This window comes from Phallusia mammillata, chromosome 1, assembly GCF_965637545.1.
Source record: "Phallusia mammillata chromosome 1, kaPhaMamm4.hap1.1, whole genome shotgun sequence".
NCBI classification, from domain to species: Eukaryota; Metazoa; Chordata; class Ascidiacea; order Phlebobranchia; family Ascidiidae; genus Phallusia; species Phallusia mammillata.
This window is the reverse complement of record NC_137252.1, coordinates 28886186-28907587: the sequence shown is the minus strand read 5'-3', so window position 1 is coordinate 28907587 and position 21402 is coordinate 28886186. Positions and strand designations below refer to the sequence as shown.

Below are 21402 nucleotides of genomic sequence, written 5' to 3'. Positions count from 1 at the left end.
CAAGGCCAATATGTGCGCAAGGGAAAATGTGTTTTCGCCAAGCACGTCGCCCCTGCTTGTAACATGTGGAAAGAAAAAAGGTTATCTAGGTTGGTTGGTCGTTCACCTCGCTTATAAAAGCATCTGGTCTCACGCGCCTTAACGTTTGCTACAGTGAAATCAGATGAAGGTTTGCACAAGACTTTGTGTATCTGGACGTTGTGGTTGGATTGACATTCTTTGTTTACGAACGAGGTAGATATGAATTATTGTACAAAATTAGTTATCAACAACTCCGATTGCAACGTGACTGTAAAACGTTGATTGAATTTTTAGAGTGTTAAGTTGAAGAAAGAATTAAACATATTTATCAGGCGACATTTTTCAATACCCATCTGTTATGAAAGTGTGCGTGTGGCTTTACTTGTGAAAATTATGCAGAATGTAAGAAAAAGGTGACGTTTCATGTTTATTATGCTATTGATACAATATTTCGACTTTTTGTATGGATGTTACTGACAGTGGTATAAAACGCATGGAATATGCAGCAACAAACTGCGCGGTGGCGACAAGGGCTAAAAACTTAAGTGAACAATCAATAAAACAATGCATTCATCGCAAAGCGCACAGTCATGAATATTCTGAAGTGACTTCGAAGAACGTTAAAAGTGATTTCGAAGCAACGTTTTGTATTTGTTTTTGAATAGTTGTTGGAAGTTCAAGGGCACATTCACTTGCAGCTTTAACGATCACTTGAAACTTTTTGGGGGGCACTCATAAAAATACAGCTGCTACGATGTACTACTTATGGAAACTTAGTATTGGAGATGCCCACTTGAAAATGAGACCTAAGTGTTGTTTTTTTTTTCAGCTTTAGTGAAACCATAGAGTAATGTTATATATAACGCTATGTTAACCCTATAAAACCAAGCGATTCTTCTGCTTTCAAACTTCGACATGGAGAGTTCCACTACTTTACCAATGCCAGCAAATTTCAACGTTATCGACACCACTTTGGACACAAACATCTTTAACAACACCGAAAATGACACCCAAAATGGAACCTCGACACAGGGTTTGCTGGACGCACAGGAACAGCTTGTGCTCTCGCAAGAACAGATGCTAAGCGCCATCTTGGTTCCTATCTTTTTCGGCATCATCTTCTGCGTTGGCATAGTCGGCAATTCGCTGGTTATCACCGTTATGATGAAGATATACAGGTACCAGGCACAGGGCCTGAACAACACCAACCGATTTATTCTCAATCTTGCGATCGCCGACCTGTTTTTCTTGGTTTTCTGCGTCCCCTTTCAGGCGACGATCTACAGCATGGATGGATGGCCCTTTGGCGCATTTATGTGCGTTTTTTGCGAGGTTTGTCAGAAGGTTGCAATGTTGGCCAGCATATACACCCTCGTGGCGCTGTCATTTGACAGGTGAGTTTACCTAAATTTAGATTCATTAATTGCTAAGGCCCATTGTTGAAGCACCTGCTGGGTACCCCGCCACGGCAAGTGGTCATTAAATTGCACATTTCTTGTAGTGGACAATGACGTTATATATGACGTCCGAACAATTGCTTTCCATGTTGGAAGAAAATCCACGACGACACAAAATTCTTTTCGAAATTCGCATTTTCGACATAAAACAAACATTCAAAAATCTTCCCATGAAACCCTACGCAAAAACATTCAACGTTTTCTTAGTACAAATGCTTTTAAAATGGAACTTTCCAATACAAATTGTTTGTGTGTGTATTCCAAAGATGTTTTTAGCAAATCAGTTTGCAAAATCTATATTCCCATAAACGAGTGGCTGTGCAAATATTTCAAATAACAAACCGTCTTGGTGCGATGCTGTTCCTAAGTCGCTTTCACGCGGCCCAGTCCAGCACATTTTCTATTTGATTTTGTCAGGATCGAGTGTTTGCTTTTTGATAATCTGTCATGAAAGCAGTTCGCCAAACACGACCCTACGTCACAGTTCAATGCCCCCGTGACGTAGCAAAATTCTCTTTTTGATGAGGTTTTAAAGTTTTCTGGCCTTTTGTGTTTTGGGGTCGGCACCCTGGGCTAGGGTCAATGCTCTTTAATTGCAAAAAAGAATTCATTTAGAATCTTTCTCGGTTTGCAAAACACTTTCAGGTGTCGACCACCCTCTGATTGCAAACTATTATGCTTGTTTTTCGTTGGTAAGTGCCATAGTGGTTAGTAGGGACGTTTACACGCGCTGAAGGCCTAGGCCCTAAGACAAGCACTTTTAGGTTTTTCCAACTTAAACAAATTGCAATTAAAAGCAATAAGCTGGTACACAATGTGTGGCCGTTTCGCACAACCACTTGTTAGCAGGTTACAGGTGAAAATCATTTGGCTACGAGCCATAGTCAAACGTGGGCAAATGTGAGTAACAACAAACAAGTGTAATCTTAGCCGATGCTCGCAAACCGACGAAAACCTTTTAGCATTGTTACCGCGCCAAGGCCCACCACAATTCTAAGCTCTTAATAATTGCCCTTCTTTGTTACTTAAATTGGGTTGGATTCGTTTTAGCCCCATTTGGGCAAGAACAATGCATGGATGACAAAATGCTGTCAGTCAGGAGACCCGCTAGAATTAGTTTTGCGTCATAGCGCCTTTGTACAAAGCATCTGTTACCAAAACCTCGCTTAGCAAGCGCAAGCAAGCAGAAAATGATTATTGATGGACGCCATGACAAAACTGCTTTTCAAGTTTTTACTTAAGTTTGCTGATGACATGCGTTATTGTAAGGATCATTGATACTTAAATGAAACGTAGAACCCGAAAGATACACATTTATAGGGTATGAGTAGCGGAATAAACAACGCACATAATAATCTTTATTGTAATAGGCCCTTTTGCAATTGGCATTATCATAAAACGTGCATGAACTGCAGTTACAGTTCCATTGTGTTTTATTGTAATCGTAACTGGATGCGCAAATGACTTTAATTTAAAATCACTCTTGCATTAATCATTGCAAATTAGCTGCAATGCTTTGTAACCGTTCAAATTATGAACTCTCACAAAATGTATACCCATTCGCTGTTTTATAAGAACACGCAAATGCCCACGTGTTATTCTCAAGGCCCAAACTGTACGTATACGCCAATGAATTGAGTATACCCGTAAAAGTATCAGGTGGTTGGCCGCACAGACGTCTTTGTGTACTGAAGTCGTCGACGCAGTTCAATATGATGGAGAGTGATTTAACGATTGATCTTAATTCCGATTGGCAATCAATCACGTGGTTACCGGCATTGGGAAGCCTTCCAGTGTTACGAGAAAGCCATTGTAGCCTTAAGTAAACTAAGCCCACCTTTGCACCTGTGTGGTGTCACGAAACAGCGGCATCAATTGAATAAATTTCCATTGAAATATAGAGGCAAAGTTAGTGCACACAGTTTTGACTCATAGGTTCTCATTAATGCCCTTATATGGCCAATGTCTGTCCAACTGCACCATTGAGACCTTTTCGGCCGAAACTATTCCTTTTATTGAAATTTGGTAATACAGGTACATTAATGCGAACCGTTTTAGTCTTCTTAAATGACATTTTGCTGTAAGTTAGAAAAGTAATGATAGTTTATTTCAACTGTTGTCAAACTATTCGTTTTATATTACCTGATTCTCTAGAAATACTTGGGGTAACATTTACAACCTATATTAAATTCAATCTTTACGTTGTTGATCATCTGAGATGGAAATAACGATACGAAAAGTAATAGCCTAAAACTGCAACAAACTAATCAGATTTTAGTTTTTTTCGTAACAATAAGATAAGCGAATTTATACATCACGTTTAATAAACATGCAACTTTGAACTTTCAAAAACTGATTTCGGGTCAGTAATTCGCATTAGTAGACCAAAGCCACGCCAAAAGCTGAAGAAAATGGCACCAACTTTGCAAAACGTGCAACGGTGACTGAAGTCGGCTGAAATCGATTTAACGCTTTATTTTATCAGCTAAGCCATTAAAAGCCGGCGACCTTTGCATATTAATAAGCACGTCCGTTGGTATTAGAAGCGAATTTCTCGCACTTAGGCCTGAACCTGGTATCTGAGTTCACAAGGCAAACTTTTACCTAAACCTGAACGCACAGTAGATCGACATAAAAATTAAAAAAACAATTGTGATAGTTACTTGACTTTATTTTGGGTATACCTTTCTGTTTTTGTTACGTCACGCTGTACGTTTTTTTCTTAATTGCGTTGTCTCTAAGGGGAAAAATTTATTTTTATTGCGAAAAGGCCTCAATAGCACCGACGAAAATGTCTCTGTCTTGGAAGTTAAAAACTTTTATTTTTGCTTCAGATTTTTTGCTGTGGTGTACGCCACCTCGGCAAAACAGCTTCGAACTCGGGCCAATGCAACCAGAGGCATCATCTTTGTATGGGTGGCAGCAGTTGGAATTGGCATTCCCTCTGCACTTACTAGAGTTCAGGTAACCGCCACATCAATTGCTTATACATGAACAACAATAACCATATTAGTAGAATGGTTCTTAACGTTTATCCAGGTTTAGCCGACCTTCCAAGTTACGTCAAACCTTTGACCCAACTTATTCTATTCCAAAGTGTTTGGTTTAAGGCTGGTTAGAAACACTAGTTCAAAATTTTAGGTCATGAGGTCTGTATAGGTCATGAGGTCTGTATAGTTGGCACGTTTTAAATGAAAAACGAACACATCAACGAATACTCAGTTCAGTTTATGAGAATTTGACCGCAGCGAAATTAAAACATCTTTTCATGACTCCGAAGTCATTGCGTGTTGACCGCAAACGACAAAATAACGATTTCGGATTAGATAGCGATTGTCGCCGAAATTGAAATGTCCAATCGTCCAATTACAAAAAAATGTGGTTCAAGACGGTACTTGGGGTATTAATCACACGAACATACCCATCGTACCTATATGTAATCTATTGATTTTCTTCGTATTAGAAGTTAGAGTAATCGTTACATCCTTATAAATCAATACACCACAGGTCCAAATGACAAATGTATGTCAAATAATGCAAAGGGTTTGCCGAATATTGTATAAAGCGCATTCCTCGTATTCCTCAATAACTTATTATCGGTAACTTTGTCGAACAGTTTTTAAACAATTTTCATATATCCAAACTTTCTAGACTCGTTTTTACGTTTTATCGACACATATTGTTTTTGTCCGTATTTTTTTCTAACTTAGAACCTTTTTAATGCGCCAAGGGTGGGGAAGTTATAACTCTTGATAATTTGGCAATGTATTTATGTTTCGACTACAATATCAAACTAGTTTAACTAACGTATGAACACCCAAAACACAGTTCTTGGTTGTTTATGGTATTAAATTATATCAACTAAAAACAAAACAAAAAATAATGTTTTGACTTATATGCAACTGGCATTTTTAACATTGTTGCATCTCTCTGCGGGGGCGAGACGAAGCATTTTGCGATGTATTTGAAATGTAATGCAAGCTTAACACAGGTTAGACCTGGCCGTTAACCTGAGTACGTATACGCAGCCAAGCCCCAAATGACAAGCTTCGAACATGCCAGGGCCGCATGTTTGAGCCAATCCATTCCGTTCCACTGGTTTAGCTGCGCATAACGAACTGTGTCAAGCATACACGTCCATCAATGCCAGATGTATAAACCTAATCGCGCAGTTCGCGTAAACTCCGCGGCAAAGGACTATGATGTGTCGAAGCCCGATGTCACGTAGACGTGATAAACATGCTTGACGTGGGTTTTAAATACGTTTGCTTACCGGCTTTTCTCAGAATGAAATCGCAGTTTTCTTGAAATTCGCCGTGCAGCAAAGGCATTGCTCATACTGCGACAGTTCTTAATTTTTGATAACTGTTATCAACTGTGGCCGTCTAGTTTCCGAAATAGATTCACTTCATGTGAACTCCAATAAGCTGTTTTCAAGGAAAAATGTATTTTTACCGCCGATTTAAAATGTTGAACACAAAGTGCTCCTTTTTTCTCGTTTTTCGCGGAAGATAAAGTTTATGTTCAAGCAAGTCCAACAGACTCATTTTGACCATACATTAAAATTGACTTAATCAAAACGTTCTATTTCAAAGACTCGGTTGTAAGTCCCATTGTAAATGAAGAAATTTTGTAAATTTAATATACAAATGCTGCTGTCTAGGACAGTTAGGTCATATGGTTTTAATCCACTTCAACTGTACAAAAGTTTATAACATTGAACTGCATTTTCATTTCGAATTATTTTTCCAGTTTGAATTCGAAGGCATTCAACTTTGTCTTCCTAATTGGCGGATGAGACACTGGGACAAGTGGTATCAACTTTCCATCTTCATACTGGGCTACGTCCTTCCCCTGCTTGTCATTCTAAGTTGCTATGTTGGTGTGTTACATGCCATGTGCAAGAATGCTCACAACAACAGCGCCATAGTAAGGAACAAGAACGCCAATGATTCTCGCAAACGAGTCACAAGAATCGTTGTGATGGTGGTACGTTTTACTTTGTTTGCTCTTTGCAGAACCATGTTGTTTGCTCCAAACATTATTTCGACCTATAAGGTCTCATCGGGGCTAGTGTAGCCACTTACGGCACTCAAGCTCTTGCAGTTTGGCAATAGATGGTTTGGACTGCGTTTCGAATGAACCGCTTGATATGTTTCGTCGTTTAATAAAAAAAATTGCGTGCAAAAAGTCAAATGGGCAAAAACTTAGTTTACGAATTGCCACCTGCAAAAATCTATACCGTATCTAACTTTTTTGACTACGTTTTGTCCCGAATTACTTTCGCCCGGTAACCCAAGTAAAAATAACGAAGTTTGACGAAAGGTATTTCATTGCTCAGCTAAAGTCTTTGGAAAAATGTCAATGACTTTTCTGTCAAACTCGGCCACTTTAAATGGAATGGTTCACGTTAATAAGGCCTAAGCGAAAACTTGTGTAAGTTTGTCCCTCGAGACAACAAAGGTGACCACTCTGGGAGACAAAACTTTCCTCTTTTGTGCGGCGTCTCAATCTATTGTCTCCCTTGGGCAACAAATCATTGCTCACCAAAAATGGTCGGACTTTTCTATTGAAAAAAACTATGACCGGACTTTTGTGCAAAACAGTCTTTGTTTATTGAGACTGTTGGGGAAAAAGTCGGCGACAATAAAAAATATTTATCTCGTCCTTGAAATAATAAACTTATAATGGTCTGGCGCAGGACAAGAGTAAAATGTGAGAGTTTTATCTGCTGTTCTGTGAAGCTATTTAACCATAATACCCATAATAAGAAAGTGTATGTCAGAAAAAAGTGCCACAATTTGGGTCCAGTGTTCTGGCAATTCCGTTTGTTAAAACAATAGAAAATATTTTTTACCCGAAGATATCCTAAAACAACAAATTAAAATACACTTTTATTCATAAACATTTTTATCTCGCCAGTGTGTAACGCTATAAAACAAAAATTACCAAAAAGGTCTTGGTATTACGTATTTACAATAAACATACGGAATGCGTCGTTTGTTATTAATTAATTAGTAATGTTTGTGCACCTTTCTATTTGGGTACTGGGTAGATATTGATTTTCATTGGCAGAGAGTTTTTCTGTCGCTTTCCGGTACAAAACGGCAGAGGAATTCACAGCGTCGCGTTAGATTTTTAATCGAATCAACACAAAATTATTACGCAAAACAGATCGAACATCTGGAAGGCTGCAAAAAAGGGAGAGACATCGCACAAGCCCAATATCAATCGTATTAGGCGTATTATCATCAATTAGAGTTGCTCGGTCTAACGCCTTAGCTGGTACAGTGAAAATTGTTTTGACGTACGCGGCATGACCTGACCTGCAAGACAAGAATAATTTAGGCTTCTCAATAGGACGGCTTATAGTTATTGATCGCTGGGAAATGTTCTGCGTAGAAAACTGGTTAAATCGACGTTTCGGACCATCGGTTCTCTTTTTGGTATTTTTTTTAACCAAACCAAAGTTTTTGAAAGAGGGTTGTGCTGATATTGAGAAAATAGTTATGCAGAAAATAAAATTAACAAATTCAGTCACCAAAAAAATCCTGCAGTGTTTGGTTTACATTAACTACATACCAAGTCGATTAGCAGGAAAAAGTAAAAGTGTCATTAGGGGTCGATTGGTTAGAGTGTCCATCTGACCTTTAAGAGTAGTCCGCGTACATAAGGAAATATATCAATAATTAATGAGACGACTGGAATGCAGACAATGAATTGAAATTGAAAACCTGGTCATGCATCGTTAATGCCACATATCACGTGACAAACCTTGTTAGATGCCAAATTTTTATAACCTGAGCACTGAAGTATAGGCTCATTAGATTTTGGCACGAATGCATTTAAATTGGCAGCAATGCTCAGTAAATAATTGATTTACGTTTTAAATTTCAGCTGAGGTGCACTCCGCATCAATTGCTTTAATAAAAGCATTTATACTAATCAAATGCGCATTACAATTGCTTTATTGAAAGAAAAACCGATATAATGAGTTTCACATTACACCATCGAATTGAGCTCATGTTCTTTGAAAATGCGATAAAATATCATTGCCTTATTCAAAGTTGTATACCGGGTACGAAGTAAGGGTCCTTAACCTTAAGAAACAACCCGAAACCTATAGCCCAAACCCGATTTTTTAAAAGCAAGCCCAAATTTTGCCCGAGGTTACATTAACCAAAGTGAAATTATGACCAAAATGTGACCAAATGTAATGTCAGGCCTAAATCAAGCCCGTTCAATAAAGCCGCCACGACTAACAAGTCTACAGTATAATGATGTTACACATTAGTACATATTGCTAGCATGAAATGAAAACTGATATCTGAATAGTCAATGTACAGTGCATTTGAGTGCACATGATCTAAAAAATAATAAATTTTTTAGGTTGTGGTGTTCGCCATTGATTGGTTCCCGCATCATCTTACAAGCCTTTGGGTCAATTTCGGCAGTTTTCCTTTTACATCCGAAACCTTTGTACTGAAAGTGGCGGCGCACTGTCTGTCGTATGCCAACTCCTGTGTCAACCCATTGGTATATGCCTTTGTGTCCAACCGGTTCCGAAGCGATTTCAAACGAGCGTTCACCTGCCAGTATCTCTCTGAGGCCGTGGTGAACATGAAAGCCTACTCGAGGCGCATGGTGCGTTCCCTGAGCGTGCACCTTCGTTCACGAACCAACAGCCAGAACCGAAACGAAAATCAGCACCATGAAGTACTCAAACCTAGACCTCCCACAATCACTTCGTCTAACTGCCGAGACGCTTGCACAGTGGACGAGAAGCACGGAAGGAAATACTACCCCGACTGCGTTACCATGAACGAGCCCTCCACATCTATTATGCTATTGACGCCCAGTTTGCCAGTAAGAAACAGTCAGAAGCCGGCGGGATTGGTGTTGTCTCTGGTCAATGAAGACGACGTAGCTGAGCGTAAAGCAAACGCTGAAAGCTGTGATTACCCCGAAGATATGTTTGAAATGAAGGAAACCAACATGGAAACAGAGAATGAGAACCTACTCTCAGAGCCAGAACTCATTAAATCGCATCCAGGAAAAAACGACCACTGCACAGGAGTTGATATGTCATCCGTGTGAGTTGCTAGAGAAACATCAGGTGCACGTTTCCTAGCAACAGCGACCCGTTCGATAATTAGAATTGACAGCCCGGGATCAAGCCCCAACCCCTATACGTCACTGTTCGATAAATCGCTGACCTGAATGCTTATTGACAGCCCGCCAACGTGTGAAAGGTTGCAGTTGATCGGACGCAATTTCATTAGTAGTTTGCTTTTCCCTTGAGTAAAAGGCACGATCATATCAACATGGATAACGTGAAACACAGTGCATTGGGAAATTGGCATAGTCGCTTTATTGTTTTCGACTTTCTTAAGATAATTGATATTTCCAAACAATTTTGCAATTACCGAAAACGTTTTTAAAAGACACCGGGTGATTTATAAACAAACCATGACTTTTAATGGCACGTGAATATTGTATAAGAATAGGACTGCATAAAAAAATCAATTTACTAATTAATCAAGACCATGCTGGTCCGGAAGAAAGAAAACAATTTGTCAAAATTATTTTTGGTTAGAGCGTTTAAATATATCCTGAACCTTTTGCACGGCATGCGAACAAATCAATTCAAGCGAACAATTGTAACGATGTATTACGGATTATATGTTAGGTGCAGTAGTCGCAGTCCAATTCTTTTTAGTATGTAGCTTTATATGGAAATGTTGTCTATTTTGGAACAGTACTATTAATAACAAACAAATGCAAGAATAGATACAAATCGACGTGTTGCATTGGTCCGCATTTTTGTTTGGACCAAAGTATATTCGTATCGTTGATTAAACGCTCGTCTTAATCAATATCTGAATTGATTCGATTTTTCGCCGTTTGTTTTTTGTGGTGTATTTTTACCTGTCCGCTTTTTGTGACCAAAAGCTTGGAGATATTACGATTTCCTGTTTTGTTAAGTGAACAAAACGTTTGATAATAATAAAAGTCCAGAAGACAAAAAAAATGGTGGGAATATCCAAATTTAAATGCGTTAATGACAACAGCAATGGTAAAGTATTAGCCATTTAGTCTAACAAGGTATTCGCAACAGAATCGGGCACGGTTAGGTGGAGGTATAACTTAGGTGATATTACGAAATAAATTAGAATCAATACGATTAGAAATTAAAGTAGAATTTAAAGAAAAATTTCCCTGTGTTGATATGGGAGCTTATGATAAGCACTTTAAGAATTAGGCCCGGTGGCATGAGGTATGGAATTGTAGCACTATGCGAAATTGGAAAGTTCGCAACAGATTTGTCGAAATAAAATACTAAACTAAATGATACCAATCTTTTTCTGCCAAAATCGTAAGTTCAAGTCCAAGGTAAAACTTTTAAGCCCTCAAGTTCAATGCCCGGGTATAAAGTGCGTATGATGAGATACGGATGGCGGAAAAAGGGTTCATAATAATAAACGGTCTGAATGGCTTAAAAACACCTGTTAATACCAAAAGTTGAAAACACGCCACACCGGAACAAAGCCGTGTTAAGCTAGAACAGATGCGCATATAGGCTTAAAGTAGAATCTCCGAGAAACAGAAGCAGATGATGGGTCTCAACTATTGGCCTAGAAATTTCTCGTAACAGTCAAAAGATGCTCTAAAGTCCAAAGCAATGTAAAATGTGTCATAAAAATAATAAAAAGAGTATCATAGACTAAAATGTTATCATTTTGTTTTACGCATGATATTGAGTTCATGCTACGGAATTTATTCATATTCATACCTAAAGTAATTTCTTTGGATTAGAAGAGTGTAATGTCAAGTTGTTTATGTGACAATTGTGATAAATAAGTAACTCCAACTTTAGTTAGGCTGACGGGAGCCAATCTTACTACTGTAAAATCGCATAACTATTTAAAAAGATAAACCTTAATCGAATCTTTCTTAACCGGAATCGGTCGCAATCTTGTAACTAAGCGCTCGGCGGCTTACTCAATTAATGTTGGGTAAATAGTTCAGGGGCAACATAATTTACAAAATCTTTCAACACGCCTTTCTGTTACCTGATGAAAAATAACTTTTTCTAACCATCAACCACAAAACAAAAACATAGAAGGTCATACGAGAAAACACGAGAGCGTTAAAACAGCATTAATTATCTTGGATCTGTTCGACTTTGATAATGCGCTCCTTGGCACTTCACCTTATTTGCGGCTTCTGTGAGTCCTAGTATGCTAGCTACTAAATTATTAATGTGGAAAGCACACAGATAAACAAACTCAAACATTGTGTTCCTTTTATCCATCTGTGTTTTTCGTAATAGACCTTCTGTTATGGCATAAAGTGTGCTTTAAATCAGACCTAACACGATGATTTTGCACAGTATCGTTAAGATGAACATTAATTCAGAACTGGGATCAGTCCTGAATCGTCTAAGCCAGGGGCGGGCAACTTCTCCAGTCGGCGGGCCTGATATGGGAAAATGAAGTACTTGGCGGGCCGGATTCCTGAATCGATACATTAATCGCGTTTTTATCCAGTGATTTAAAATGGATTTTTGACCACCTAAACCAGGGGTGGGGAAACTTTCCTAAACCAAATACAATCAAGTACGTCACAATTACAATACAGTCCAAACAATCTAACTGATATAACATAAATTTATTCACCGCAGCAAATTTAATTCATACACCACCGACTTAGATACTGCTGAAGCACTAACTAGGCTACACGTGTGAAAACAAAGGAAACCGTGAAAGCAGGCCAAACACAAGGCCGTATGTTGCCCGCCCCTGGTCTAAGCAGACCAGCGATCAAGATACACTCATAAGGGCCTGGCGTTTTGTGATTTGCGCGTGTATCGTGGTAAATTTGACGGGTTTTGCGGAAAAAGTGTGATTTTACAGTGTTTTTAATTTTTATTTTTCGGGTTACGGTTTCAGAACACTCCAATCAATGACTCAATTTTCCTTTAATTTTTTTTATGTATAGTTGACGGCTTTTCAGAAACAAAGTCACTGACAAAACCAAAAACCTTTGATGCAAAGTATATTATGTGGAAAATTGTGTATACCAGTCGACCCTGTTTAGATTAGACTGAATTTATAGCAAGAATGATGATGTAGGGGTACAAATCATTTACATTTTTTTTTTAAAAAACGTAAGATTACTTGTGGTCACCTAGCTGTCTGTAGGACATAAGTAGCGAAACAGGTAATAAATGTAAAAAAAACATGGAAAAGAATCGATGTCACTTATTCTCAAAACCGCAACCAAGTTCAATATATCGACAACCGCAGAAGTTTAAATGAGGTTTGATAACTAAATTTAAGTCGTTCACACCAAGGGAAGAATAATGTTAAACCTTTCATGTTAGGGCAAAGCGGACATAAACTATACCCATAAAGTTTAGGTGAATAACATTTCATGTAAATGAATAGAGTAGTTGGATATATAGCTGAATAATACATCACTTGAAAATAACGACACCTTATAATGTAAAACATGTAAAATAACAATTCAAATTGCCTTATAGGAACACATTTTTTTCTCATTTATTTACCAATCAATAAATATAGGAAACGTATCGACTTGCAGGGGGACTTTAATATGGAAGACTAATGAGACGAGAAGGGTGCGGCGACACGTTGACATCAATTTCGCGTTTTGAATGATTGCTTTTTCAATCACAACGGCATGGTTCGGTCAGTGCCTTATGAGCTGTGGCACGGTAGGTAAAATAGTTTTTGTCCGGTTTATCCATCAAAGTTGACGATAAGTTTTCGAGTGCCTTGAAGGCGCATCGCCAACTTGGTGGCAGCTGTTTCAGTTGTAGAAAAAACGAAAACTTTGAAGATTAGGAACAAGCTCCAAATTGTAGTTTCCAACCATAACATTATGCTTGTACCTTAGCGGATTTAAAATTGAATGTATGCATTAATTTTGTAAAATGCACCATATTAGCTGCATACCTTAACTACCCCATTATATTTACAGCCATATCCTGGCAAATTTATCTATTGATAGTAACATTAGACCTGGTGAAAACCCCAGGTTTTGTGGATTATTTAAAAGTTTTGTGCGCATACAAACCTGGACCAAACATATGTCAAGCGTTTAATCGCGGCGCTTGCTTTTCCAGCGCTAAAGACGCGAAAAAGGTGTGAGTAGCCACGATACAAATCGGGGAGCGCGTACTTAGACAGAAAATCCATGCGAAATTAATCAAACGAGCCATTCAAAAGCCAAAAAGATCGTTATCTGGTTTTATACAGGGCCAATGGGTGTAAGTTTTTGTTTTTGTGAGATCGATTGCGAGGTCAACATAAACTGCGATAACTTTGCCGAAATCCATTAAGTATGCAAAATAGTACCAGTTTCGGGAAACTTCTATGATTCACGAAACAAACTTTATGGAAGAAAATTGGAACCTTGACTCAAGCGAAATTGAAGTCAGGAAATGATCCTTCACTCCATAATGTTCCGTAAACACAAGTTACCGAAGTATGTTAAATTGTAGCCAACGTTATTGGCCAAATTATTAACAAATTATGACTTTTTCGTGGAGACAATTCTAGGTATCGAAAGGTCTGTTGTCCAAAACGTTACATGACAGGGCAAGTAGACATGAAACCGTCACGACTTTTTGTTTAGGCTTATATAGCGGCCGTTGTTTTCAAACCCTTAACAATTGCACAAGCGCTCAAGGTGGTGTATTTAAACTTAAAGATGCATACGAAAAAAATTTATTCTTGCAAAGATTTTTTCAAAACAGTTTCTATCCATTTGCAAACCTAATGGACAGGGAAATACCGGGAATGAAATTTTGCTCTGTTTGTTTGCGACGCACCAGTTCCTAAATTATTTATCCATTTCATTTGTCGGAAACCAAATTGCGTAACCACAAAAGGAGATAATATTCATAAAGATATAAACCATGCAAACTTATCAAAGTAATTTTCATTATTACGGGTTGCACCACTGGGTGCCCACTACAAACATGCTTTACGTGATTTTGTGCGTTAACCTAGATCGCAATAATTACAAACCTTAGTTTAAACCAGTGGTTCCCAACCTTTTTTGTTACATTCCCCCCTTTGCCGATTTTCGAACTATTCATTCCTCCCCATAAAACGAAAAACAAATATAACGTAAAAAATTATAGCAACTTGAAATAGTAATGGACATAATAATGTATGTACAAAATCATTCTGTAACATTTTCAATGGAATTTTTTTACAGTTTTTTATGAAATTCCTCCCCCTTCCTCCCCTGATAAAATTCCTCCCTAGGGAGGAATTCCTCCCCGGTTGGGAACCACTGGTTTAAACAGAAAATGATAATCAAAACCACAAAAAAGAATTTGCAGCGAGAAAGACATAAAAAAGTGTTCTTAAGCTTTCAAACGGATTGAAACATAGCGAGTGTCAACCTTTAACGCTCAAGCAAAATGATACCATATTTTTTGCCCAGATCAACACCTAGTGACGTATTGGTTTTGCTTTCCTCTACAATTTTACAATTTCATCTATAAACACGTTTTAGAATTTTAACCAACATACATTTTACAGTCAAACCACGCCTGTTATTAGGCAATGTAAACAATGTGATTCGACGATAAAGCCATTGGGCTATATGACTGGACTCTAAAGCAAATAATAGTCGGACGTTTACTGCTTGTAGGGAAACCAGGTGATGTTTGCTTAGGATTTTCCGTTGACTTGTTTTGCGAAGGAAGCCGACATGAGTGTGAGTAAATAATGAGCAGTGCCATTCACCTTTTATTTGTGATGCGTGTTTTTATATAATTTACCCAAAAATGTCTATTTCTCATCACATATATCATTTTGAACAAAATTAATACGATAACATGGCCATTTATAATTGTTCTCCTCCATAATGGGGAGAGAGATCCATAATGCGGTAACAAATGCTAATTATTAAATCTAAACAAGGATTCGTGATAATAACATTGGACGATCAGTTCGGTCACAGTTAAACGCGAATGAAAGCAAAACACAGAGAAAAAAACAAACAAACAAAAGCGGAAGTTGTTTTTCTCGTACGCTTTGCCAATAATAATAATAGAAGAGAAAATGACTTTTCGATCATCATTTATCGATCACTGAAACCAATCAAAACGCTGTGTTCCTAAATATAACTTATTTATTAATCCAATTAAATATCTCTTTTGGTAATTACAATTTCAAAGATTACGTACTTGTGTTGATATATTGGTCTAGTAGTGCACACAAAGAAAAACACTTTACAGTGTTATCTTCTTTTTTTCTTGTTGAATTATTAACTTTGTAAGTGAAGCAAACTTGATCACGAACAACATAAGTCTCCTTTGTCATAAACAGGTGTAGCACACATTATACTTATTTGTCGTCATACTGAGTTGGGCATAAAATGACACTTGAAATGCAGTTCAACCAAAAACAAAATTGCCATGAAAGTGGTTTACAACGCATTCAAGACAATACTTTTATGGTAACGGCCGAATAATAAATAAAACTTGTGTTCGACTTTCATGGTAATTGTGTTCTTATTAGTAATAAGTTACAAGGATATCCAACTACTGCTTCTCAACATTGTAAAATAATTACTTTGGATAAGTAAATCAAAATAACAATTAGATCAATAAAATTGCTCTTTCGCTTCTAAAAACTCTGATTTTATGTCTGGCCAAATAACGACAAAGATACATGGGCTGCCGTGTAATGTCAAAAATCTTGTTTGGTACACTTTACGCGTGGGAAGATACACCAGGACATGAATTCATAGTTAATGCTTTTTGTATGATACAATATTAATTGTTAATAGTTTTTTTCCACTTTCGGGACTTTTCGACTACTTAGAATCGCTTCAAGGTAAACACCAACGGGTAGAAATCTTTTAAGTTGCGCATTCACTTTTCCGTTTAGAGGTAAGATTGTGCAATCTCCTTTGAATCAGTCACCTGTGCGAAATTCTGAATATTTTCCAACGATGCCTCTGGGTCACTACCTTCAAGCTGGAGCTCCTTGATGGGTGATGAGATACAGCAGCGACCAATTTCCCTGTTAGCCAACTTCACCTTGGTCGTGTTCTCAGGAGATTCAAAGGTGGTGGGTGCGCGAGGCCTTAACACAACTCCTCGAATCTCTTGATGTGTAGCGCGGGTTAGGTTCGTCGAAATACGGGCCGACACCCTACTAACGTTGGTTCGCATAGCACTGTAGCGGGAAATGTAACATCGGACGAAGTCCCGTCGGAAGTTGGCCGACACGAACCCGTAGATGAGCGGATTCAGACACGAGTTGGCGTACGAGAGACAGTGGGCTACGACTCGCAAAACGAAGGTGAAGTGGTTAAAGGGGAAATCTCCCAATTTCACCCAGAGCAGAAGTAAATGATGAGGAAACCAGCTTAGAGCAAACACCACCACCTGAGATAAAAATAAATTTTACTTGCTTTAGTTTGGAGAGAAAAGGTTCAAAAAAAATTCTTAGGCACAAAGTTTGAACCATTTTGATAAGCACAATTATGATAAGCAACAAAAAAACAAAGGAAAACTGTACCCTTGAAACCGGGAACACTCTTATTGTAGCATGTTATATTGTTACGCAATAAAAAAGAACAGTTGGCCGCTGTAAGCAGGTTTTGTGAATAAAATAAGACGCCGCGGTATTTATCCCATCGTTTCTGTTTTAACATATTTTGATCCCAGTTTAAATTGGCTGTACCCTGCAAAATTCTAAATATTCTTGGATAACAGAAATCTGTCGATTGATTGGTCAACGCAGTTTTATCGGGGCTGGCGTAACCTTGGTTTTTATCTTCAACAAATGAGAAAACACTTTGTTGTCCGAAAATCCAATGTTTTTTATGGAACTTACAAGAACAACGACGATCCTTGTTATTCTCCGGTTCTTCTTCTTCGAGGCTTTTCCAAGCACGTGGTTTCGGCGCGCCGAGAGTTGCAAAGCGTGAAGGACTGCTACGTAACACATGACGATGATCACGAGGGGGGTGACGTAACCACATGTGAAGACGAGCTCGTGGTAGAAACCGAACCAGTAGGTGGCGCAAATGAGACGGCCATTAAAGTTTACCTGTGGTAAGGGTTTAAGTACAACAAATGTATACAAAACTGAAAACAACTAAAAGGCAAAACGTATTTTATTAACTTTTTAATTAAAACAGACTTTGCGTTCAGCAAGGTGAAGAGCAGCAAATTTGAACTTCCTGAGGTACGGAAACTAAAATGGATTTCAACATAAAAGTTCCTGAGGTATTGAAGCTAAAATGGATTGACAACATCTAAGACTGAAAGACAATATTCAAGCATGCTGTACATGACAACTGAGGAAACACGACAGACAACATTGTATGCTGGTTATTACAACGTATGTGGACAAACCCTGGATCGAACAAAGCAATTATGAAATGCATACAGTAAGAGAATATACTGTCTGCAAATGTGTGACAAACAACATGGTGAAAATGTTTCTTGCTGAACATTTTCGCAACTGTGCCAGTAAATAGGTAAAAAGGCTGCCAAAATTCTTCACAAATACTGTCATTAAGTTTTGTCAGTCATTTCAGACAAGAGCTACGAACGCAAAAATATTTATGAACCACTGCATTAACCTGTAACAACTCTACTTACTGATACTTTTGGCAACACAATATTTTAAACCGTCGGCGCACTTTGTTACACCAATAAAGAGTCACATGATCATCAGTCACGAATCTAAGTCTTTGACAGCTGGTATTATGTTTGAGTTTGTACAGGCGGGGACAGGCAGTAAAAAAGCTTACCCTTGTTTTGGTTGCAACAGAAGGAACGCCCAGTGCAAGAGCAGCTGTCCAAATCACTACCAGACATCGTGCCACGTTACTTGGAGTTCTAATCTGCTTGGCCGAAGTTGCGTAGACCACAGCGAAAAACCTGGAGAAACGAAACTTTTGCAAGAGCTAAGATAAACTTGACATGGCTGCACAGCATATTTAAAAGCGTTTCGATATAAGCGTTTTTATAAAAATGTATTAAAGATAAGCCTTTCAAAGATAGATACCATTTACACAACAGAGCAAGACTTGTGTTATTGAGCGGCTCAAATTACCCCCAAAAGGTTGCGCATGCAAAATCGATCAAAGCTTGTACAATAAATAAAATCACAAAACGATTGCAAAAAGTTAAATCAAACAATTAGAAATGATATTAAGTTAATCAAAAAGTTCAAATGGCAATCTAATAGTCATCCCAGTGCTTAAAGCCTATTAGGTTCTTTGCATCACCAAAGATTAAGAAACGAACAACGGCTGGATTGTGGGAGCAGCTGTATTGATTGCTCAGACAACTTTGACTGTCAGATACACCTAACATAAACTGGATTTAATATGAGGCCACAAGAAGCCGTTGGGGATTTGGACCATACGACTCAGTACATTTAGGGTCCTAAATTTCTAATTCGATGGATACGACTGGCCAGTGGAGCCGGGTAAAACAATAATTTGCTTTTTTATAACACGTAAAACATTAATAGACTAAAATGCACAAAATTTAAGTTATTTACGTCTTGTAATTCAAAGTATGCTTTTGGCTTACCGACAACAATAATGTTTTGTACGCAATGTAAGCAAATGCACATGTAATTGTTTTTCTGAAAACGTAAACTGTAATTTTGTCAACAAAATTCTATTTTATATTTTGGCTTTGCGCATTTACCTCCGATTGAACCAATGTGAAAATATTTAAGCAATTCGTTTGCAATCTTGGTTCTAATCCATGATTAAAACCAATTTTTGCGTCAGTATCAACTTCAGTTAAAAACACGTCATAGTCCCTTAAGGACCGTGATACACAGAGCCTAATAAATAATTGATAATCTCGTGTGTATTTTGACTTTATGCTCAAGCCCAATTTCCCGCAAAAAGGTTAAATGTTCTCATATGTAAAAGAGAGAAAAGTGGCAGAACAAAAACTCCCTAAATCCCGCGTAGTGCTGTCGGTAAAAGGTCTAAGAAGGGTAACAAAAATGCCCAGAAGTGGCATTGATTTGTTTGTGCATTTAACAATGTTAACTACGAAATTAAGAGGTATGGTAAATTGTTTAAAAAACGCTTTGTGATATGAAAGATAGCGACGTTCGTACTCACGCATATACAGCTGTAGTGCCCCTAAAACAGTGGTTCTTAACCTTTTTTCCTTGCTGCACCCCTTTCAAATCACCAACCAATTTTCGCACCCCCTTGCAAATCACTAACCAATTTTCGCTCCCCCTTCTGTGATTGCTTAAATAGAATAGACCTAACCAACCTTAATGATTCAGCATCCCTGCACCCCCTAGGAACAGTTACCGCACCCCTTGGGGGTGCGTGCACCCCAGGTTAAGAACCCCTGCCCTAAAAGTTCCTACGCGTCTTTTAAAATGACAAATTCTGAAATATCTAATTATCTACCAATGTGCTCCATAAATGATGCATGGCACATTCACTCATCATTAAATATTTCTACTGATGGGACCATGGTGGTCCTATTCTGCCAACTTCAATGCCGCAATTTTGTACGTTGTGCATTTGGACTACACGACTCACGCATCTCGTTTTTATCTTTGCGATAAAAGGCTTTTACATTCTTTTTCACACTCTTATAGTACAAGAGTTTTTGAAATTCTAATAGAAAAAAAAAATTAACCTTAAAGGTCAAATATATATCAACGGTAATAATTAGCCTTTACGTATACGAGCTTTCATTGTCGCAGGTTTTTACCTTTGTTTTTCTGAAATATAAAAAAATGTAGCAAATATCTTTAGCTTTCAACTTACTTTAGGAATTAAACCAATTGAACCTTTAATCACAGAATTAACATTTGCCAAACAACTGACAAAGAAAGACAGTAATGGTAATTACCTGTCAAGTGACAACGCCACAAGTGTGTATATGCTGGCCAACATGGCAACTTGCTGGCAAACCTCACCAAAAACGCACATGAAAGCGCCGAAAGGCCAACGGTCCATGCTGTAAATTGTCGCTTGAAAGGGCACGCAAAAAATCAGGAAAAGTAGATCGGCAATGGCCAAGTTCAGAATAAATGTGTTTGTCACCCGAATCCCTCTGTTCTGATGCTGGTAGGTTACAAAGTTGACCACCAGGACAGCAATGTTAGCAATGCAGCCTACGCAGAAGATCACCCCAAAAACAACAGGAACAAGGACGGCGACGAGTCGGGCTGAACCATCGTCCACTGGTGTAAAGTTGGAAGCGTACGTTGTTAAGTTGTCGTCAGAGATTGGGGTGACGATGGTTGAATAAAATGCTGAAGAATTGTCTTTGATTGTTGTTTGATTTGAAAAGCCAAAATGCACAGTCATATCTGCTTAAATTGTACTGTCAATGGCAGATTAAATTTTGATTGCGATCAATGTTGTAAAGCAGGCGATCGGCCCACGAATCAAAATTCAATCGTTTCAGAATGTCTGTGCAGAACTATAAAACTGAAGTAAATCTTTTTAAAATTTTTAAACTAAAAAATCTCTTGGGAAAAAAAGAACATGAAAACTTTTAACAATGTGTGATAGTTCTACCACTGACTAAAATTCATGATATAAATTAGAAACCATTGCCAAGTAAATAAAATACTTTAAGATTTTATTGTAACACTTCATAAAGTTTAGGCTTGCAACTTTCATTTGCATCCACTCCTCAAATGACACACGATAACTCTTTGAGTCTCTCGTATTAGTGCATCTCCAATCAGGCGTTTTGCCTTTTTTAAGCTCTTAACACAGAGATCAAAACATGTCAAAAATCGATACAGACATCACTCGACAGTAAGAAAAGCTGCCTAAACCGCAAGATGATCAATCGAAGTAATTGCAACACTCTGAGCCTCTGTCCCTTCCAATGTCTGGCTATTATACGCAG

At 38.1% G+C, this 21402-nt stretch overlaps 2 protein-coding genes across 2 annotated transcripts; one reads left to right on the top strand and one right to left on the bottom strand.

Annotated features, from left to right (window-relative positions):
• Window positions 1–854: 854 nt before the first annotated feature.
• LOC145238671 (galanin receptor type 1-like) lies at window positions 855–10503 on the top strand. Its single transcript, XM_080101913.1, has 4 exons — window positions 855–1415; window positions 4313–4442; window positions 6231–6467; window positions 8868–10503. Exons 1-4 carry the CDS (start codon window positions 937–939, stop codon window positions 9573–9575), a joined length of 1554 nt encoding a protein of 517 aa, XP_079958039.1. The 5' UTR covers window positions 855–936; the 3' UTR covers window positions 9576–10503.
• A 4745-nt stretch (window positions 10504–15248) lies between these two features.
• Window positions 15249–20992, bottom strand: LOC145208852 (galanin receptor 2a-like). Its single transcript, XM_080079103.1, has 4 exons — window positions 20389–20992; window positions 18294–18423; window positions 17369–17584; window positions 15249–16917 (listed from the first exon to the last, which is right to left on the bottom strand). The coding sequence occupies exons 1-4, from the start codon at window positions 20847–20849 to the stop codon at window positions 16411–16413; spliced, it is 1314 nt and encodes a 437-aa protein (XP_079935229.1). The 5' UTR covers window positions 20850–20992; the 3' UTR covers window positions 15249–16410.
• Between the last annotated feature and the right edge of the window lie 410 nt (window positions 20993–21402).

What these genes read in the sequence shown, in the direction of transcription:
- LOC145238671 (XM_080101913.1), top strand. Translation starts at nt 937, where the DNA reads ATGGAGAGTTCCACTACTTTACCAATGCCAGCAAATTTCAACGTTATC. An exon ending in GTGGCGCTGTCATTTGACAG is followed by an intron (nt 1,416 to 4,312) that starts GTGAGTTTACCT and finishes TTTTTGCTTCAG; the next exon opens with ATTTTTTGCTGTGGTGTACG. An exon ending in CTGCACTTACTAGAGTTCAG is followed by an intron (nt 4,443 to 6,230) that starts GTAACCGCCACA and finishes TTATTTTTCCAG; the next exon opens with TTTGAATTCGAAGGCATTCA.
- LOC145208852 (XM_080079103.1), bottom strand. Translation starts at nt 20,849, where the DNA reads ATGACTGTGCATTTTGGCTTTTCAAATCAAACAACAATCAAAGACAAT. An exon ending in GTGGCGTTGTCACTTGACAG is followed by an intron (nt 18,424 to 20,388) that starts GTAATTACCATT and finishes TCGTTTCTCCAG; the next exon opens with GTTTTTCGCTGTGGTCTACG. An exon ending in CAAGGATCGTCGTTGTTCTT is followed by an intron (nt 16,918 to 17,368) that starts GTAAGTTCCATA and finishes TTTTTATCTCAG; the next exon opens with GTGGTGGTGTTTGCTCTAAG.